Source organism: Agrilus planipennis, unplaced genomic scaffold (assembly GCF_000699045.2).
Source record: "Agrilus planipennis isolate EAB-ADULT unplaced genomic scaffold, Apla_2.0 scaffold120, whole genome shotgun sequence".
Classification (NCBI taxonomy): domain Eukaryota; kingdom Metazoa; phylum Arthropoda; class Insecta; order Coleoptera; family Buprestidae; genus Agrilus; species Agrilus planipennis.
In genome coordinates, this window is record NW_020438891.1 from 95272 (window position 1) to 112965 (window position 17694).

Sequence of the window (17694 nt, forward strand, 5' to 3'; positions counted from 1 at the left end):
TTAATATGTATATCTATTATTTTATATTAAAAATGGATCAGTCGTTTGTATAAATTCAGTGCTCAGGAATGAGTCACAATTCATCTCGTACGTTTTGCCAGTCTTCTTTGATCAACTCTGCTCCTTTTTCGGCAATCATGAATGTGGGCCCGTTGAGATTTACACTGACAATCTTTGGCATTATTGATGCATCAATGACTCTCAAATTATGAACACCATGAACGGTCAATCTCGAACTTACGACGGACGAGTGGTCTTCTTTTGGTCCCATCTTGCAAGTACCTGCGGGATGGTATGTCGTGGCACCTATGTCTTTTATGATACATTTCCAATAATCGTCAGTATCAAACTTTAGATGTTTACAGTTAGGAGACACTGGCTCGATAACTTTCGGGTTGTGTTTTTTAAAAGCTGACGTTTTGATAATTTTTTGAAATAATCTGATTCCTTCTACCATCGTTTGAAGGTCTTTTCCATCTGGATCAGTAAAATAACCGGGATGTATAAGAGGTTTCTCAAATGGGTCGTTGGTTTTCAGTTCAACCCTTCCTCGAGATTCGGGGTATGTGTTAACAATGATCATTCTAAGAAGACTTCGGTGCTCAAGAACTTTTTTTTCTTTTTGAATTTGAGCGTCTTCCATCCCAAACACACGATGTACCTCTGCTGTCAGATATTGATCTGTTTTCGGAAGAAGCAGTGGAATGTACTGAATGTTGGGGTAGACAGAGTCGTTCTTTGTGTTAACAAATCCGACGAAATTCGTAAGCGACACTCCACCAATTGGTCCTTTTCTGTGAACGAAATAATTAAAGAGGTGATCGGCAATTCGTTTCTGTTCATCGACGTCTTCATCTAATTCTAAAAGGAGAGGAACATGCATATGATCTTGTAGATTATTTCCAACCCAGAGATCCTGGACTAATGATATTTTGTGCTGTGCAAGATGATCTTTAGGGCCTATTCCAGAGTTCATTAGCAGGTGTGGCGAATTTATGGAGCCAGCGGATAATATCACCTCTTTTTTGGCTCTGAGTTTAAGAGTTTTACCATTGATGAACACTTCAACCCCTGATGCTTTTTTGGTATTTGGTTGAAATAAGACTTTTTTGACATACGCCTCGGTAGCCAAATAAAGATTTTGTCGATTCTTAACGTTTCTCAAATATGCCTTAGCTGCACTACATCTTACGCCATTTTCTATAGAAAGAAGGGCATCGAAAAATCCCAACGAACTTTCAAATTCGGGAGTGCTTAGACCTATTTCTTTTGCAGCTTGTTTTATTGATTTCTTCAAAGTGAACTTCACCTCTGATGTACTTAATGTCAAATATCCATTTTCTCCAAAAAATTTGTGCTTCTTCAACGAGTCGTCAGCAAGCCTTTCAACTTTTTGAAAGTATTTTACTGCCGCGTCGTAGTTCCAGCCTTCATTGCCCATTTCCTCCCATCGGTCGTAATCGTTTTTATTGCCTCTGAGATAAAGCATCACGTTGAGTGCACTACTGCCTCCAAGTGTCTTGCCACGTGGCCAGAAACATCTTTTATTTTTCAAACCCAAGCAACATGTCGGACTCGGCTCTGTTACGTACTGCCAATCTTCTTTAGTTCCTTGAAGGGAAAACAGCAAGGATGGAATCTTGAAATATTAAATTTGAATGAAAATGACTCAAACCTACTTTCGCTTATCACGTCGTTTTTTCGTAATTAACTTACCTCACTGGTAGCACTTGGATATCCTCCGGCTTCTAACAGTAAGACTTTCCAATCTTGTATCTCAGAAAGTCGACTAGCTACCACGGATCCAGCAGTTCCTGCGCCAACTACAATAAAGTCAAACTCTTCTTCATCCGTCAATTTAGGGCCATAATCTAGAGGGTAGTCTTTCTCAGGACTTGGAAAAGAACATTTGGCAGCAACCAGAATATTCATCAGGGCCATGAAAAGATGCTCAGATACACCGTCAAGTTGGGTACAATTGGGCATGATCGCCGATAAATTTTCCATTTTGTTGTAGTATAAAACTAAGAGATAATAAAGTAAAATAAACTAAGACAATGAAAATCCCTTGAAAAAAAAATTTGGTGTTCAATTACTTATTATAGATATTTAATAAATTTCTGCGGATGAGTGACTAGTTTAACAATTTTTGAGCATCCGGTATAATTTATTTAACGAAAGCCACGACTCCACTTGCGGAATTATTATTAGAACACCTTGTACAGTCTTTATGTACTGGTGGCAACTGAACATGAACTTTTAAACGTTTGGTCTCACAAAAGTAGCGAAATTTACCTTTCGTAGAAGTACATACAAGTAAATTTGTAACTTCTGAAGAAACTACAAAATGACAAAAAAAAATGAGGTATGTGGAAATTGCAAGTGGCCCAATTTTCAATTTGTTACGTCCAAATTGTCCTACAAGGTCTTAATTTGTTTATGTGACTTATTTATCTTGAAACAATAGAATATCTGAAATGTATTTCATTATTTTGGAAAACGTTTAGATAAACGTGGTATGCTTTTGGAAGGGAAATTAGTATGACCTTGAATGCGACTTTAAACTTGACCTTCGAAGAGTACTTTGCAAGCCAAGGGACTGTTTATAAATAAGAATGTATATTTATGAGCTCAGAAGTCGAAAGAGAGGAAAATTTTGTAATCGGAAATATCATCGAACTGAAAAAGTAAGAGAAAATCAAATTCCAGGATAATTGAGTTTTCTGCACTTTCCGTTGGGGTTAAAAATATCTATTCCTGATTTTCATGAAAAGTGCCCAAACCTGAATGAAGGTCTCAGTTAAAGTCGAGTCCCTTTTCGAAAACATAGAACTGTTGCCTAAAAACTTTTTCAAAACTAATGAGATCCAATCAAGATAATATGTACTCTCTGTTATATTAATAGGTAGCTTACTTCTCACAAGTGATCTAGCACTTACAAATTTGTATTGTCTTCCTACCTTTTTACAGATGATGCTTCTTATACTAGTTACAAACAAACTTCGTTCACATTTGCTGATGTTAAACTCTTATAAAGTTCTTAACGGTATCTTGTTACTGATGTTGTCGATTGAGAACACGCGAACAGAGCAGTGAAGGTAAATGAGGCTGCTGACTTCATACCAAGCAAACGATTGCCTCTTTTCTTTATAACAGTAAATCCTATTTTACGGTAACAATCGCTATAAATTTGTAACCACACACAATATACAATGTATTTGTGTCTATAATTATCTCTTTTCATGTTTCATGCAGTCTTGTGTGTTTATTGATTTTCATTATTATACCGTGATAACCTAAGTAATCTGGTGTACAGTAACCGCTAAAAGTTATTGACCGTACTGTTTTTGATTGCAAGTAAAAGCGTACATTGGTTAAAAGTATAAAATTGAGATTGTCTCTTTTTGATTCATTTATTGAAACGATGTTTTTTATCGATCATTATGACGGCTGATTAGCAGTATTAGCATCTGGCAAGGAGGACCTAGAGATAGCTTTAAATAAAATGGAAGCGGCTCTGACAGATCAGTACTGTATGAAAATAAATAAAAGTAAAACTACAATACTGGTATGCAAAGGAAGAAAAAGTAGGGAAAGAGCGAATATAAAGATAGGAGACGAAAAATTAGGAGAGGTGGCTGATTTTAGTTATCTAGGAAGTCAGACAAGTCAGGACGGATGGAGTAGTAGGGATATAAAGCAGAGGATAGCGCAGGGTCGTGTCGCCTTTAATAAAAAGAAGTCACTTCTATGCTCGCGAACGGTTAATTTAGAAATTCGAAAAAGGTTGTTAAAGGTNATCAGTATTTTCTTATGACGTTGTCACGTTCAACTATCGTCAGTAAACCGACTTTACAGACAACCTATTTTTTGCTATGATAATTTCTGTGTGATTTTCCCTTCCTTCCTACCTCGAAATGCAAAATAACCTGAGGGAATGTTTCGTTTTCTTCCTAAATGAAATCAAGGAAAACCCTCTCACTTTCGCTAAAGATATGGTATTCAAGTACATAACTTGCCTAATCATTGATTTTATTTATTTTTATTTTATTAAGGAATCTTTATTTTGAGAGAATTACACATAAGTATGCAAAATAGGCTTTTATTTTAACGTTTCTGATTTCAGTTTTAATCCACACAGTTGTAGTGTTTGTTTTTGGCAGTTTCCACAGAAATTTCCATTTTTTCTTTATATTATAACAGTACGTGCTATCTACGGTTAAATATCTAATTTTATAGTATAATAATGACATACAAAATTTACCTTAGGCACATGTAATTTGTGTAATACAATTTGTTTATTTTTATGATCATTCATCCGTTTGGTATTACCAAACACTGATAAAATTGAAATTATAAAGTAATTTAAATTGTTTGTGTTAATTGTAATGCATCTTTAATTATTTATTTTACAATGTAGCAATGGTCTACGTCACGCAGTAACATTTACGTGCATAAATATTCATATGCTAAAATAAATATTTAATGGGAACTCCTTTTATTTATTTACTTTCTTTTGTCTCTTTTGCAATTTAGGAAAAGACACAATTTCTTTTTCAATGAAATAGTAAATAGTCACTTCGACTAAATGTGTGGGAAAACACATTCTTCTTCAACTTATAGGTACCTACTGTTCCTGCTATTTGCTTAAATCCTCTTTTGAAATTTAAATGAGCACATTTACCTATTTAATTTGTGTAATACTTTTAACATAATAGATGTCTAAACTTAAAAAAAATTAAAATAATGGACAAATCAGAAACTAAATACTTAATATTTCAACCGACTTCAAAAACAATCTTACCCGAGCACAGAAAATGTTACCCAAAGATGAAGATGTTTCAGACAAGTCTGTCTTATTTTATAAATGTAGCAAACGGATTTTCTTCTTAAAAGCACCCCTCTGTTATAGTGAAGTTGGGGTGAAATTCTTTTTGGGTACCCCAGTATGTGAGGTACCTATGGGTAACGTAAAAAATCTCGTGTAATTGAATTTGAAATTTCTTTTATAACATTAAGTTAAGGAGTACTTCTAATAATATTGAGTTTAATTTTTACTATGTCCTCCTTGTCATTTTCAAACACGAATGGCAAAAAGTGACCAAATTCGACCTTAAAATTTCTAATTCGAATCTTATTAGTTTGGATTAACCAGCGATAAATCGAAATTAGTAAATATCTAGCAATTAACATAATTCGAAGTGGTCTGTATTCTGTCGAAACTGCCAGACGCGGATCGCGATTTCGATCTTTTTGGATCTCATCAGCGCGTCGCAAGCAGCTTCGACAGAACACAGACCAACTTTTACCTGCTGTTTTAACAGTGCGTTTTAGAAAATACTACAAATGACGCAGTGATCGCCATCTGGAGCACGATGCTACATTTTAGGATTACTTATTTATGTGGAATCTCCCAATTTTTCGTATTAAAACAAAGTGGTGTGTATATTAATTCGGAAACACTCAAAAAGAACTTGTGGAACAATTTTTTTATAAATAAACTGTAAATGCTTTTGTATATATGACATTAGTTTTGTTCCATTTTCTCATTTATTCAACCAGTCAAGTTTCGTCAGTTTGAGGTCAACAATTAAACCTTTAAAAACACTGTCATGACATTAAACTGTAATATTGCAAGTAAATTTTGTAATGATGCATTTTGATGTACATACGTACCCATATTTCGTAATGTTATATCAAACCTGTGGTTGCGCTTACAGTTAATTGTATGCATAAATAGAGACATTGTATCAAACTTTCACAACAGTCTAAAATATACGAAATTATTGGTTAGATGTCAAAAGAATCGATAGTAGTAATTTGTAGAGTTAATTAAAACATTTCAACTTTCTACAAACGTTCACAAGGGTCGCGACCCTGTTTTGTTATGTCAGAGATATTATCGGTTTACTAATAATAGATATGCTTCATTGTTATAAATTTATTATACTCGTATAGTGTAATCAAAAAACTTTAGGCTAGTTTTTACCAAAGTAGGACTAATAATAGCACTATCTATCGATTGTTAGCGAAATTTTGAAAAAAAAAACAAAGAAAGGCAGTGCCGATTAATCTACCAGAGGGAAAAAAGAAAAATCAGACAACGAACCTAATAAAGATTGGTAATTAAGATTATATTGGTATAGGTCGTTTGTCCTAACTTGTATTATTTATTTATTACTATGCTAAAGTGGCTGATTTAAGGTATCAAGTCAGATAAGTCAGGACGGAAGGAATAATAGGGATATAAAGCCGAGGATATCGCAGGGTCGAGTCGCATTCAATAAAGAGAAGTCACTTCTATGCTTCTATGTTAATTTAGAAATTCGAAAAAGATTGTTAAATTTATATGCTTGGAGCGCAGCGCTGTACGGGTGCGAAACATGGATGGTGGATGTGACGGAAAAGAAAAGGTTAGAAACGTTCGAAATGTGGTGTTACAGGAGAATCATGAGGATACCGTGGGTAGAGAAGGTTAGAAATGTATTAAAAAGATTAGAACAGAGGACTCTATGGAAGTCAATAGGATATAGGCGAGATAGGTTGGTAGGACACCTTCTCAAGCATGAATATATAATCAGAGACATATTAGAGGCAGAAACGGGAGTTAGGAGGGGTAGAGGTAGACCTGGATTAGATTACTATTCACAAATAGTTAAGGATGTGGGTTATTCTAGTTTTAGGGAAATGCGACGATTCGCTCAGGATAGTAAGAGTGGAGGTGCGTGTCCAACCAGTCTTAGGACTGACGATCTTATGATGATGATGACTATGCTAAATCATTTGTTATTTCGATATAATTCATGTGTTTACTTTTTCTCGTAAAATATGAGTACATCAGTATGACCGAACTGTTAAAATTTCTGTCGCTTGTTAGTGTATTAGAGTTTGATTAACGATAATTTATTATTTTGTCACCTTATAGACTTTTAGTGATTATAAACATTATAAGCTCATTTCAGAGGTTTCAACTCAAGCCTCTCATTGAAAATCCGTCAACCAAGAATTAAAATTTCATTTGTTGATTGTGTCAACTTCACGACTTTTTGAACAGGACGTTGGTGAACCTGCCAGGACAAAGACGCGAACCATTATTCGTAGTGGTTCTGCCGGGTACCCAGTTATCCGATAACTAGCAAAATCACTATCAGAAGCATCTCTAATAAAAATATTACTCAAATAAAAACGTTTATTTCGAAAATAGGTACCTGTCAGCAACAGTACGTAATTTATTTCTCATAGTTTCTCACAGGACAAACATGCAGTTAAGGATTCATAACTTTCAGGATCGTTAACCTCAATGGGAAACACGCTGTTATAATTCTTAACCCATTTCTTTCTCATGTACTCAGCAGCTCGTTCTGCCACAATGGCCTCAGTAGCCTGCGTATTTCCGGACACTATTTCAGGAAAAACGCTTGCGTCTGCAACCCTCAGATTTCTCACCTTTCTGACGTACATAAAATCATCTAAAACGGTGTCTGGTTCACATATTGTTCCCATTTTCGTGGTTCCAGCAATATTCGATGACGGATGAGCTAAACTTTTAATCATGCATCTCATGTGGTATTCGCTACAAAATTTGAAGTTTCTGCAATGCGGTATGTCGATGTTCAATAGGGTAGCCTTATATGTTTTGTACGGTTGAGTGTCGATAAGTTTGAGGGTGTAGTGAAATGCTGATAGTAAGGTCTGCAAATCTTCGTTGTTAGGGTCGGAAAAGAAGTTGGCCATCACTACGGGTGGGTTTCCTTCAAATAAATAAGAAATTGCGTTGTAAAAGCTGGTTCACACTATCCGTCCGGCAAATGTCCGTCAGTTTTATGTTGTATTCAAGTTATACAGCAGCTGACCATCAGTTAAATTTTGGACAGTTGATACGATGCGATGTTTAAAAATTATTCTCCTACTGATTTAGTAGTTATTGCTTTTTTACTTGAAGAAGAAAATGAGGCGATGGAGAAGATAAGGAAAACAAAAAGAAGCAGGAAGATTAAAACAATAAGTGCACAAATGTTTATTGGATAGAAAAATCGAATAAGAATTTTTTACGTTATACAGTATCCCGAAATATTAAATATTAGAGTACATCTCGTGATGGGATGTAAAAAGTACGCACAGAAAGTACCCCGTTTAACTAGTCATTTGAGAACAGTTGCCGCTTTGTCTTATCGTCTTTCGGTATAGCAAGCCTCAACTGACGAAACACACATACCTATTTGTGACCTTCGTAACAGCTGATACGTAGGCAAGTCCATTGTACGTAATGATTAGCACTCGTTAACGTTCAGTTGGCAAAGGATTACCACAAAATACAAAAAGAGGGGAAATCTTCAAAAGACGCCCAGACGTCCGTATGACTGGGCAGTGTCAGATTCCCGAGGAAAAATCCTTAGGCCAACCGGATCAGACATAATGTATAAGGAATTAATAGATGATGAAGTAAAATTTCATCAGTACTTCAGAACGTCTAAAAATCAATTTTATGACTTCGCTTAATAACACCCCTCTGCTGTTTACTAACGAACTGAATGTATTTTCATTTGTATCAACGACTGTTAACGATAGTGTCAATAGACGATTCTTATTAAATTGAATATTTTGACGGACATCTGACGGATATATGACAACCAGAAAGTAGTCAAATCAGTTTCTATTTTGTATCCAGGAGTTAATCGTCACAAAAAATCTATTAACAGTCATTTAAAAGGATTGACTCCTAGGGTTTACTACTGCAGCAACTTACCGCATTCAAAGTTTAAGGATGTATGGTTCACTGATACAGATTTTTAAAATACTGAGAAAAGTTTAACAATTGTTCCTGAAGGAACTGAGCTGATAAATGCCTTTAATCCTAATAAGTAACTGCCCAATTAAAAAAAGTAAAAGATTGTGATTTTTATATCTCAAATTGGTAAATGCTCCGCAGTCGGTAGGTGAACTGATGCTCTCCTGATTCGGGTTTAATGGTCGTCGTCGATTGGAGTTGGTTCTTCGAACTCCGATGCTGAACATCCAGGAAGTACCTTTGAAGAAGAGCGCCCCTCGTGCTAGAGAAACGTTAAGAAACAACTCTAACCGATTACGACCTCAGTTATTGTATCTCCCATTGTGTTGCAGAATTTAGGACATTCAATAATATCTTGGATTAAGGACATATTCACCTCAAGTAAGTTTTAAAAGCTGATAAATGCCTTTTTGGTCCATTTTGAACTCGAAAATGAATAATTTAATTTCATAACTGGCCTGACCTTTTTTTCATAGTAAATGAAAATGTTTAATTTTCCTCAAATTTAGTATATTATATCCAAATACAAGCAGTTCATCGTCAATTGTATAGATATTTGCTGTAACTGATGTACTTCAAAGCATTAGACACAGTTACACTGTGTGATGTATTTGGATATGACTTCAACTCGTTCTTTAGAAGTTTCATCGGTTTCCTCAATAATTTAGCTACATAGCCTGTGGGGCACTGATGAAACCAAATAAGATCTAAAGATCTAAACCAACAATGTAAACGTTCATATTTCATTTGTTTAATTTGCTTCCGACTGAACCACCCATACATCCTTAATTTGATATGTTATTGATTGTAATATCTTACGTTCTTTGTTAGTACAGTTGAGAAGAACCTTTCCTCTCGATTTTGGTTTTATAAGAGTTGGCATAAATATAATGATACTATTCTCTTGATTGTGTCGCATAAGCGATTTGACAATTTCCTTTTGCAAATTCATTTTGTTTAAGTATTCTTCAAAGAGAGCATCTTTCTTCCGAAAATAATAGTGATACATTAATATCGTTGGATTATCGTACGGGACTGTCTTCATGTTTAATAATCCCACGAGACCATGGACGTTCGTTTTAGCAACTTTTCCCCGTTTATATCTCACATATTCGTAAATGGAATCTATTATTTCGGCCTCTTGGGTCGACTCGTCGATATCGTGCTTGAGTCCAACAAAAATTGGAAACGTGATTTGTATCTGGAGGTTTTCCCCCACAGGAAGGTCTGCAATTGGTTCAATACCGATACTACGAAGGTGTTTTGCCTTGCCTATTCCACTCATCATCAGGATTTTAGGTGTGTTGATAGATCCAGCTGTTAAAACTACTTCTCGTTTCGCTTTGATGTTAAAAATCTTACCTCCCACGGCAACTTCAATCCCTGTAGCTTTTTTACCGTCGTTCGAATTAAATAGAACCTTAACAACAATATAAAATTTAAGTAAAAAGGCAGCATACAGTTTTTACGAAATATTGGTCTGAAGGAAATTAAGGAACTATGGAAGTATAAAGAAATACCTTGAGAACTGTAGCGTTACTCATGAAGTAAAGATTATTTCGGTTCTTTATTGGAGACAGGAAAGCTTTGGCGAAGTTATTGCGTTGTCCATCCTTAACGAAAGCCTTTGTGTGAAAGTATCCCAAATTTGTATACTCATCGGAAACATTACCAGCCCCTATAGCTTCTATGCCTAAAAATAGCATATGAAACAGAAAATAAGTAGTCTTAGACACTCGCTCCATGGATAAGGGTACAGAAGTGACGATAAAATTCAAAGAGGTCCTTGCTCCACAATTAAATAATCCTAATAGAACAGCGAAAATGTAAAACGGATGGAAATGTAATTCGTTAAAGTTTATTTTACATTCGACCTACAAAATTGCAGCAATCGGATTAACACTCGACTCGACTAGTGACCATAAATCATCCACTTCTTCAATTTTTAGGGTTTCGTACCCCAAATGGAACAAAAGAACCCATATAGGATCTTCGTTGCCCGTCTGTCTGTCTGTCTGTCTGTCAAGACCCTTTTTTTCAGGAACGCGTGAAGATATCAAGTTGATATTTATATCAGATACTCAAGCTTGCAAAAGATGCCACACATTTTGACACTCGAAAGGAGTCAAAACCTAGAGGATACTTGACCCACATGGAATTTGGCAAGAAGCCATGTCTTATAGCACAAATTAAGGGAAAAATCCGAAACCCGCAAATTGTAGTTATATCATAGAAAAATAATTATTTAATTGTAATATTGTAATTATACGTTTGGGGGGTAATTTTGGAAGAAAGTTTAAAAATACTCAGAAAAAGTGGGAAAAATCTTCCAGATTCAATTCCCGTGACGGATAACCTATTTACATACCTACAAATTTATGCGGAACCCTGGTGCGCGAATCCAGTTCGCACTTGGTCGGTTTTTTATTTATCTGTTAAAGCTTTTATCGAGCGAGTAAATTGGGTACATCGGCTTTGGAATAACGAAGAATAGGAAGACAAATAGACAAGCAACTATGATACTGACTGAGTAAGCATGCTTTTGATAAAAAGCAACTAATCGCTCGGTATATGGGACTAATTTTGTGAATGCAACGGAAATATGTAACAGAAAATAAAGTGGGGGAAGCGCGCGCTATTCGATCGTTGCGATTTATAGTTGGCGCTTTCGTGGGGTTTGAAACAAGAGAAAAAAGCAATTTTCAATTAGAAAATTCCAATTGCAATACATAGAAGAGATGATTTAGAAGAATAACGTTTACCGTTTTTTAGTAAATCCAAAATATGATGACTTTTGTCGGTTATAGTCTCAAGATTAATGAGCCCGTCCGTTCCATAGCCACTGCAGTGGTCTGATCGACAGGACTCGAGATTGTTATACAGAGGAGTGACGGTGTCCATGTCCCATTTTTCTATACTTCCAATGAGCCAACGGTCAAAGTCGCGAGGGTTTGCTCTGACGTATTGCATGTTGTTGATTGAACTGGTCCCTCCAATTGACTTACCCCTATGGATGGCACACATCTTGCCCTGATAACCCTGACAGGCGTTCGTTTGCTTAGTTGTACGAAATTGCCAGTCCTCATTGGTAAATGGTATCGTATAGAACACATAGGGAACCTACAGATATTGAAATCAGATCAAAAAATGAATAAAAAAAATAAACCCATGGATTATATTTTTTTTTTTCTAGTTCTAGTTTCATACGATGGAAGTCGTTGATGGTACTGCACCAGCTTCCACTAGTAAAACTTTGAAATCTAAATAATCCGACATTCTCCTTGCTATTAAGGAACCCGCCGTTCCAGCGCCAACTATTATGAAGTCAAATTCTTTTCTGGATCCCTGTGAACAATAAGGTCTTTAATCCTTTAATCCTAATAAGTAACTGCCAAAAACTGCCCCATTAAAAAANCGTTAATAAGTATTAAAGTCAATTGGCATACAATTTAGAAGACAGTCGCTGGGATTCAATTTTTTATAATGTTTTTACATACTTATCTAACATTAATCCGTGGAATTCCGTTACAGATGCACTCGCGTCATCGGCCTCGTCAATATAGTTAATCTTCTGTAACAGCCGCGCATTGAAATCACTTATACAAGCACCGTTGTCAAACGTTTCGCAATTTCACTGCAAGTAAACACTTAACGAAAGTGCATCTCGTCTTCGAGTGTCGCGATCCGCGTTAGAAAAACGAATGAATGACCGTCTCGTTGGCAACTTTTGACTTTAGGATTCGCCTCTGGAGAAAGTTTTGAACGCCTTACGATTAGAGTATGCCTATGTGATGCACCGGCAGTAGGCACCGTCGATATACGGACTTACATGGACGTAAAAATTACTTAATAGGACCTTGCCAAGCTGGAGAGCAGTTGTTACTCATTCACTTGGCAATTCGACATGTTATTACGGCATGTATATGTGTATGCGTGTTTATACATATATACATGATTCAGTGGAAAAAAATTTCGATATTTGGAAGGGTGCTTAGAGAGATATTTCAATATTTCATGGGCGAGAGACGATCGCTTTACAATCAGCGACTGGCTCGAGAAACATGAAAACAGTGATAAGGTGGGGACGTTCAAAATTGGCATAATCCGCAATAAAACTGTCGCATCTATTTTCTTCTTTCAATTTACTACTAGACTAGATCGGTTGCTGATTGCTGACAAAACGGCTATTTAAACTCCCGATAGACATCGTAGGGAATATTGTAAATTTAGAAAAGAGATGTCAGATAACCGAGCGGCATGGCCTAGAGGTTTAGACCATTGATGAGCATTCGAGAGGACGCCGTTTCGATTCCGGATCCGTCAGTCCCGCTTCAAGTTTTTCTGTGGTTTCCTTGGATCACTTAGGCAAATGTTGGGGCTCTAATATTCCACAGATAATCTTTCATTCTTCTCTGTCTTCATTTCGTCTGTCTCATCTTTCTCACCCGAACCACCACCCACCCATTCCCACGATTCCTGAAAGGAGGCTGAAGAGGGCCTTCCGCCCTACTTTCTGGCGTAGTCCGGAGGGATTGCACACCCACGAGCATTAATGGCTGGTGGGAATGAAACACCTAAAAGTTTTTTTTATGTCAGGTAGGAATTGCAGTTGTCACTAATAAATAAAAAGGAGTAAAATTACACTAATTAATGTCTAACAGACAAGCACAATTTGAGTATGTTGTCATTATCGGACTCAAAGGAAGTTCAAGATTCTCAAGAATTTTGGAAAACAAAGACGATTGTTTAAAGATGTAATTCCAACCAAGCAGTTGTATAGTCGACCCTCATCTTTTGGATACCTAGGCAAACTCTAACCGCTGCACCGCTTACTATCATTCGGTTATCTTTTTTCATTTTGTCTCTACTACTCATGAAGCATTTCCTAACTTCAGAAGGACGTGTTCAAAAATGCAGCAAATGACAGTCCCAAGTGGAAACGAAAGGGGATACGTCCAATCTCACGGATAATTTGTTGCAAAATTTGCCATTAATTATAGTATTTTAAGATTAAAGCAATCCCTTCAATTAATAATGCTTTTCAAAGTATTAATTTTCATTTTTTTTTATTGATTAAACACAATAATTGTACCTAAGTAAATAGTTGCAATTTTGGATCTTTTAAATTTGAATCCACGAAGAACATCGTGACTCAAACTGTTCTGCTTTTAAATTAATTAAAAACATAATTATCATAGCTTCCACTAACCGGAAATGGCAGTTAAAAATATTCTGTTCAAACCGTCACATTAAAATGCACTTAGCAATTTGTCATGCACATTTTATTTCGATTTAGGAACTGAAATGTATTAGGCAACAATGTAATTACGTATTATATTGCGTCTGTATTTAAAAATTGCAATTTGATGAGTTTTGTGAAAGTGACCCTTCACATCTGACCGCTGTGTGCCACACACAAATGCTTTGAAATTGCACGTAATTTAAGAATCACTGTCGCCAGCCAGTCAAGACATGACAGTCAATCTTACTAAATATTAAAAAGGAATGTTGCTCAAGCAGGAGTTTGGATTTGCCGTATATCCGACGTTAGTCCTGCTGGATGCCCGACCAGGTATCTAATAGTGTCGACATCACTGTAAAAATTGCCATTCCGATGTTTACCTCTACTCCTCTTAATTCCTGTTTCTGCCTATTTCTTATTGATTTCTATAGTCATCTGTTCTCTTATTCTTTTTAATACCACCACATTTCGAACGCTTCTAACCTAACCTAACTTTTTTCCGGCACGTCCACCGTCCATGTTACGCACCCGTATAGCGCCGCGCTCCAAACATACATCTTTAATAATCTTTCGAATTTCTAAATTAACCGTTTTCGAACATGAAAGTGACTTTCTTTAATTGAAGGCGACTCCACCGTGCGCTATCTGTTTTATATCTCTACTGCTCCTTCCATCCTGAAGTATTTGATTATCTGACTTCCTAGATACCGAAAATGAGTCACTTCCAATTTTTCGTCTCCTCTCTTTATATTCGTCTTTTTCTAAAATATTTAATATTTATAATTTTGCAATTTTAAGTAAGGACCAAGTACCTAAGCACTAAGTAATACATAAAGTAAGCTTTCCCGGTCGGCGTTCTCAGTACTATTATTATTTGTCTTTATGCTTGCAATATACATATGTAAATTACAAAAAATGAATGGATTTTGACGAATGTCATATACATAATTTAAAATTTTGGTATGCATAACGTTATTTCATAACAGTTTTTTATTTTTAACATGACAACGTTTTATAATTCGATGGAGCCGGCTGCACGCACGAAAAAACATGACTCATGCGGCATTACCTCGCTCTGAGGCGTTCCATTTAAGGCTTGAAGTGCAAGCGAGAGCGCGGAACGAGCGACAAAGAGGCACAATCGGCCTCCGCGTTCGGCAGCGTTCGACATCTGTNAGTATTAGAAAGAATAGGAGAACAGAGGACTCCATGGAAGTCAATAAGAGGTAGGCGAAATAGGTTGGTAGGACATCTTCTCAGGCATGAAGGTCCAGTCAGAGAGATATTAGAGGCAGAAACAGGAGTTAGGAGGAGTAGAGGTAGACCTAGATTAGATTACTATTTACAAATAGTTAATGATGTAAATTGTTCTAGTTTTAGAGAAATGGGAAGATTAGCTCAGGATAGGAAAGAGTGGAGGTACGTATCCAACCAGTCTTAGGACTGAAGACCTTATGATGATGATGATAACGGATGATCAGCAAAAATCAGCATTGGCAGATTTGACGACAGAAAGGGAGACTTTTTCTTTGATTATTTACAAGTATTTAAAAGAATGTGCAAATAACCTTTAATCAACGATAATTCATTTAACACAAAAACTGAATTACCTTTCATCATCATCTGGTTGTTAATCCTAAGACTGATTGGACACGCACCTCCACTTCTTCCTATCCTGAGCTAATCTTCGCATTTCCCCAAAGCTAGAATAACCCACAACCTTAACTACTTGCGAACAGTAATCTAATGAAGGTCTACCTCTACTCCTCTTAACTCATATTTCTGCCTCTAATATGTCTCAAACCAGACCTTCATGCCTGAGAAGATGTCCTACCAACCTATCTCGCCTACCTCTTATTGACTTCCATAGAGTCCTCTGTTCTCCTATTCTTTCTAATACTTCTTCATTTCTAACGTTCTCCATCCACGGCATCCTTGTTATTCGCTTGTAACACCACATTTTTAACACTTCTTACCTTTTTTTTCCACCGCGCCCACCATCCATGTTTCGCACCCGTACAGCACCGCACTCCAAACATACATCTTTAACAAGATTGTGACTTCTTTTTACTGAAGACAACTCGACCCTGCATTATCCTCTGTTTTATATCCCTACTACTCTTTCCGTCCTGACTTATCTGACTTCCTAGATATCTAAAATCAGCCACTTCGGTATAACTTTTTATGGGGGGTGAGACCGCCACGAACTTTTTATGGTACAGTGGAGGGGGAGACCTCCTCTTTCGATCCCACCCACCTCTACCCCCTTCGGGGGTGGGGGCCATCATCTAGACATTTACCGCCACTTCTATTACCTGTATTATAAATTAAATAAAAATCTCCTTTTTGGTAAGCTGATTCTAAATTCCTAAGGTCTAGGGAAATTTCCTTAGGCCTGGCAACGATGGCCGAAAATCGAATGTGTTTTGGACTTCTCTCTCCTTCTTATTATTTGTACCAACCGACAAATGTAAGTTGCCATTCCAAAAAGCTTCGATCAAAATTTATAATTAATATTTGTAACATACTGTACGTACCTTGTGCTTTACCATAAGTTTTATATAAATTTGGCCAGTAAGTATTTGGTTGCCCTATACACAATTTTTCAATAACAAAATAATCAACAAAATTTGCACTCACGTATTATTTATTAAAAGAGTTCCGTGAATCCATCTTACACTGTTATTACTGTTATGAAGAAAGGGGTATCTGAACTGATTATTCCAATTACATATAGATAATATATTTATATTCTATTAATATAATCAACATTGCAGTTTATCACATCTGCTGCATGTCAATGTCGTCAACAACTTATTTTATTGTAAACTGAAAATAAGTTGCGAAACTGTATACATATTATATCTTCCTATTTCTTCCAAAAATCTTCTTGTNAAAAAAGTAAGGGATTGTGATTTTTGTATCTCAAATTGGTAAATGCTTCGCGGTCAGTAGGTGAACTGATGTTGTCCTGATTCTGGTCTAATGGTCATCGTCGATTGGAATTGGTTCCTAACTTTTATCTAGCACGAGTGTCTTCAAAGGTTTTTCCAACTCCGATGTTGAACATCCAAGAAGTACCATTGAAGAAGCACGCCCCTCGTGCTACAGAAACGTTAAGAAGCAACTCAAACCGATGATGACCTCAATTTTTGTATCTCCCTTTAGGTTGCAGAATTTAGGACATTCAATAATATATATCTTGGATTAAGGACATATTCACCTCAAGTAGCTTCTTGCCAAAATCTTTTGGATAAGCTTCTTCACCAGATGTTACTAATTGGGTCTTTTGCATGATCAAAACATTGATAAGTGTTAAAAATGCTCTAGCAATTGCTCCGTCAATATTTTCACTCGAAGATAGTAGTATTTTAGAGGACATTTTTGCTTAAAATTTACGCACTATGTAACAAAAAATCTAATAGAATTTCTCCTAAAAGTTGACAGGCATGACATTGGATAATTTTCATCCCGGAAAATAATTTTGACGTTAAAAATTCGATTTTAAAGTGAAATGAACTTTTATCTATGGTTGCTTTAGTTAAATTCAGACTGTTTGTTTTTTATTCTGTTTTTATTTGTTTATCATTATAAATGAAAATACACAAGCTATATTAATTGTGATGTATGTATACAGTAATCGTCTTATTGATGACCTCAATTT

At 36.1% G+C, this 17694-nt stretch overlaps 4 protein-coding genes across 8 annotated transcripts in view; 1 reads left to right on the top strand and 3 right to left on the bottom strand.

Moving 5' to 3' along the window:
• LOC108737944 (flotillin-2) overlaps positions 1–17694 on the top strand; it is a 100986-nt gene that overhangs the window by 25485 nt on the left and 57807 nt on the right. The gene's annotated exons all lie outside the window — the stretch shown is intronic.
• LOC108737924 (glucose dehydrogenase [FAD, quinone]-like) overlaps positions 7–17694 on the bottom strand; it is a 19315-nt gene continuing 1627 nt past the window's right edge. The window contains exons 1-3 of one of the 3 annotated variants that reach the window (XM_025981868.1): positions 16671–16761; positions 1717–2024; positions 7–1639 (exon numbers count right to left, since the gene is read on the bottom strand). In XM_025981868.1, the coding sequence (XP_025837653.1) occupies positions 74–1639; positions 1717–2007 (1857 nt within the window). In that variant the 5' untranslated portion in view covers positions 2008–2024; positions 16671–16761 and the 3' untranslated portion in view covers positions 7–73. Of the gene's footprint in view, positions 1640–1716; positions 2025–2960; positions 3497–16670; positions 16762–17694 lie in introns of those variants that run through there. The other 2 variants (XM_018471113.2, XM_025981867.1) reach the window with 2 other exon arrangements.
• LOC108737939 (glucose dehydrogenase [FAD, quinone]-like) lies at positions 7217–17525 on the bottom strand. Its single transcript, XM_018471126.1, has 6 exons — positions 17254–17525; positions 11996–12133; positions 11551–11908; positions 10309–10481; positions 9608–10208; positions 7217–7751 (listed from the first exon to the last, which is right to left on the bottom strand). Exons 1-6 carry the CDS (start codon positions 17410–17412, stop codon positions 7237–7239), a joined length of 1944 nt encoding a protein of 647 aa, XP_018326628.1. The 5' UTR covers positions 17413–17525; the 3' UTR covers positions 7217–7236.
• LOC108737926 (glucose dehydrogenase [FAD, quinone]-like) overlaps positions 16506–17694 on the bottom strand; it is a 9394-nt gene continuing 8205 nt past the window's right edge. The window contains exons 8-9 of the mRNA XM_025981863.1: positions 16580–16916; positions 16506–16521 (exon numbers count right to left, since the gene is read on the bottom strand). Coding sequence (XP_025837648.1) covers positions 16900–16916 — 17 coding nt within the window. The 3' untranslated portion in view covers positions 16506–16521; positions 16580–16899. The remainder of the gene's footprint in view (positions 16522–16579; positions 16917–17694) is intronic.

What these genes read in the sequence shown, in the direction of transcription:
- LOC108737939 (XM_018471126.1), bottom strand. Translation starts at nt 17,412, where the DNA reads ATGTCCTCTAAAATACTACTATCTTCGAGTGAAAATATTGACGGAGCA. An exon ending in GTAACGCTACAGTTCTCAAG is followed by an intron (nt 10,209 to 10,308) that starts GTATTTCTTTAT and finishes ATTGTTGTTAAG; the next exon opens with GTTCTATTTAATTCGAACGA. An exon ending in CAACTGTACTAACAAAGAAC is followed by an intron (nt 7,752 to 9,607) that starts GTAAGATATTAC and finishes ATTTATTTGAAG; the next exon opens with GAAACCCACCCGTAGTGATG.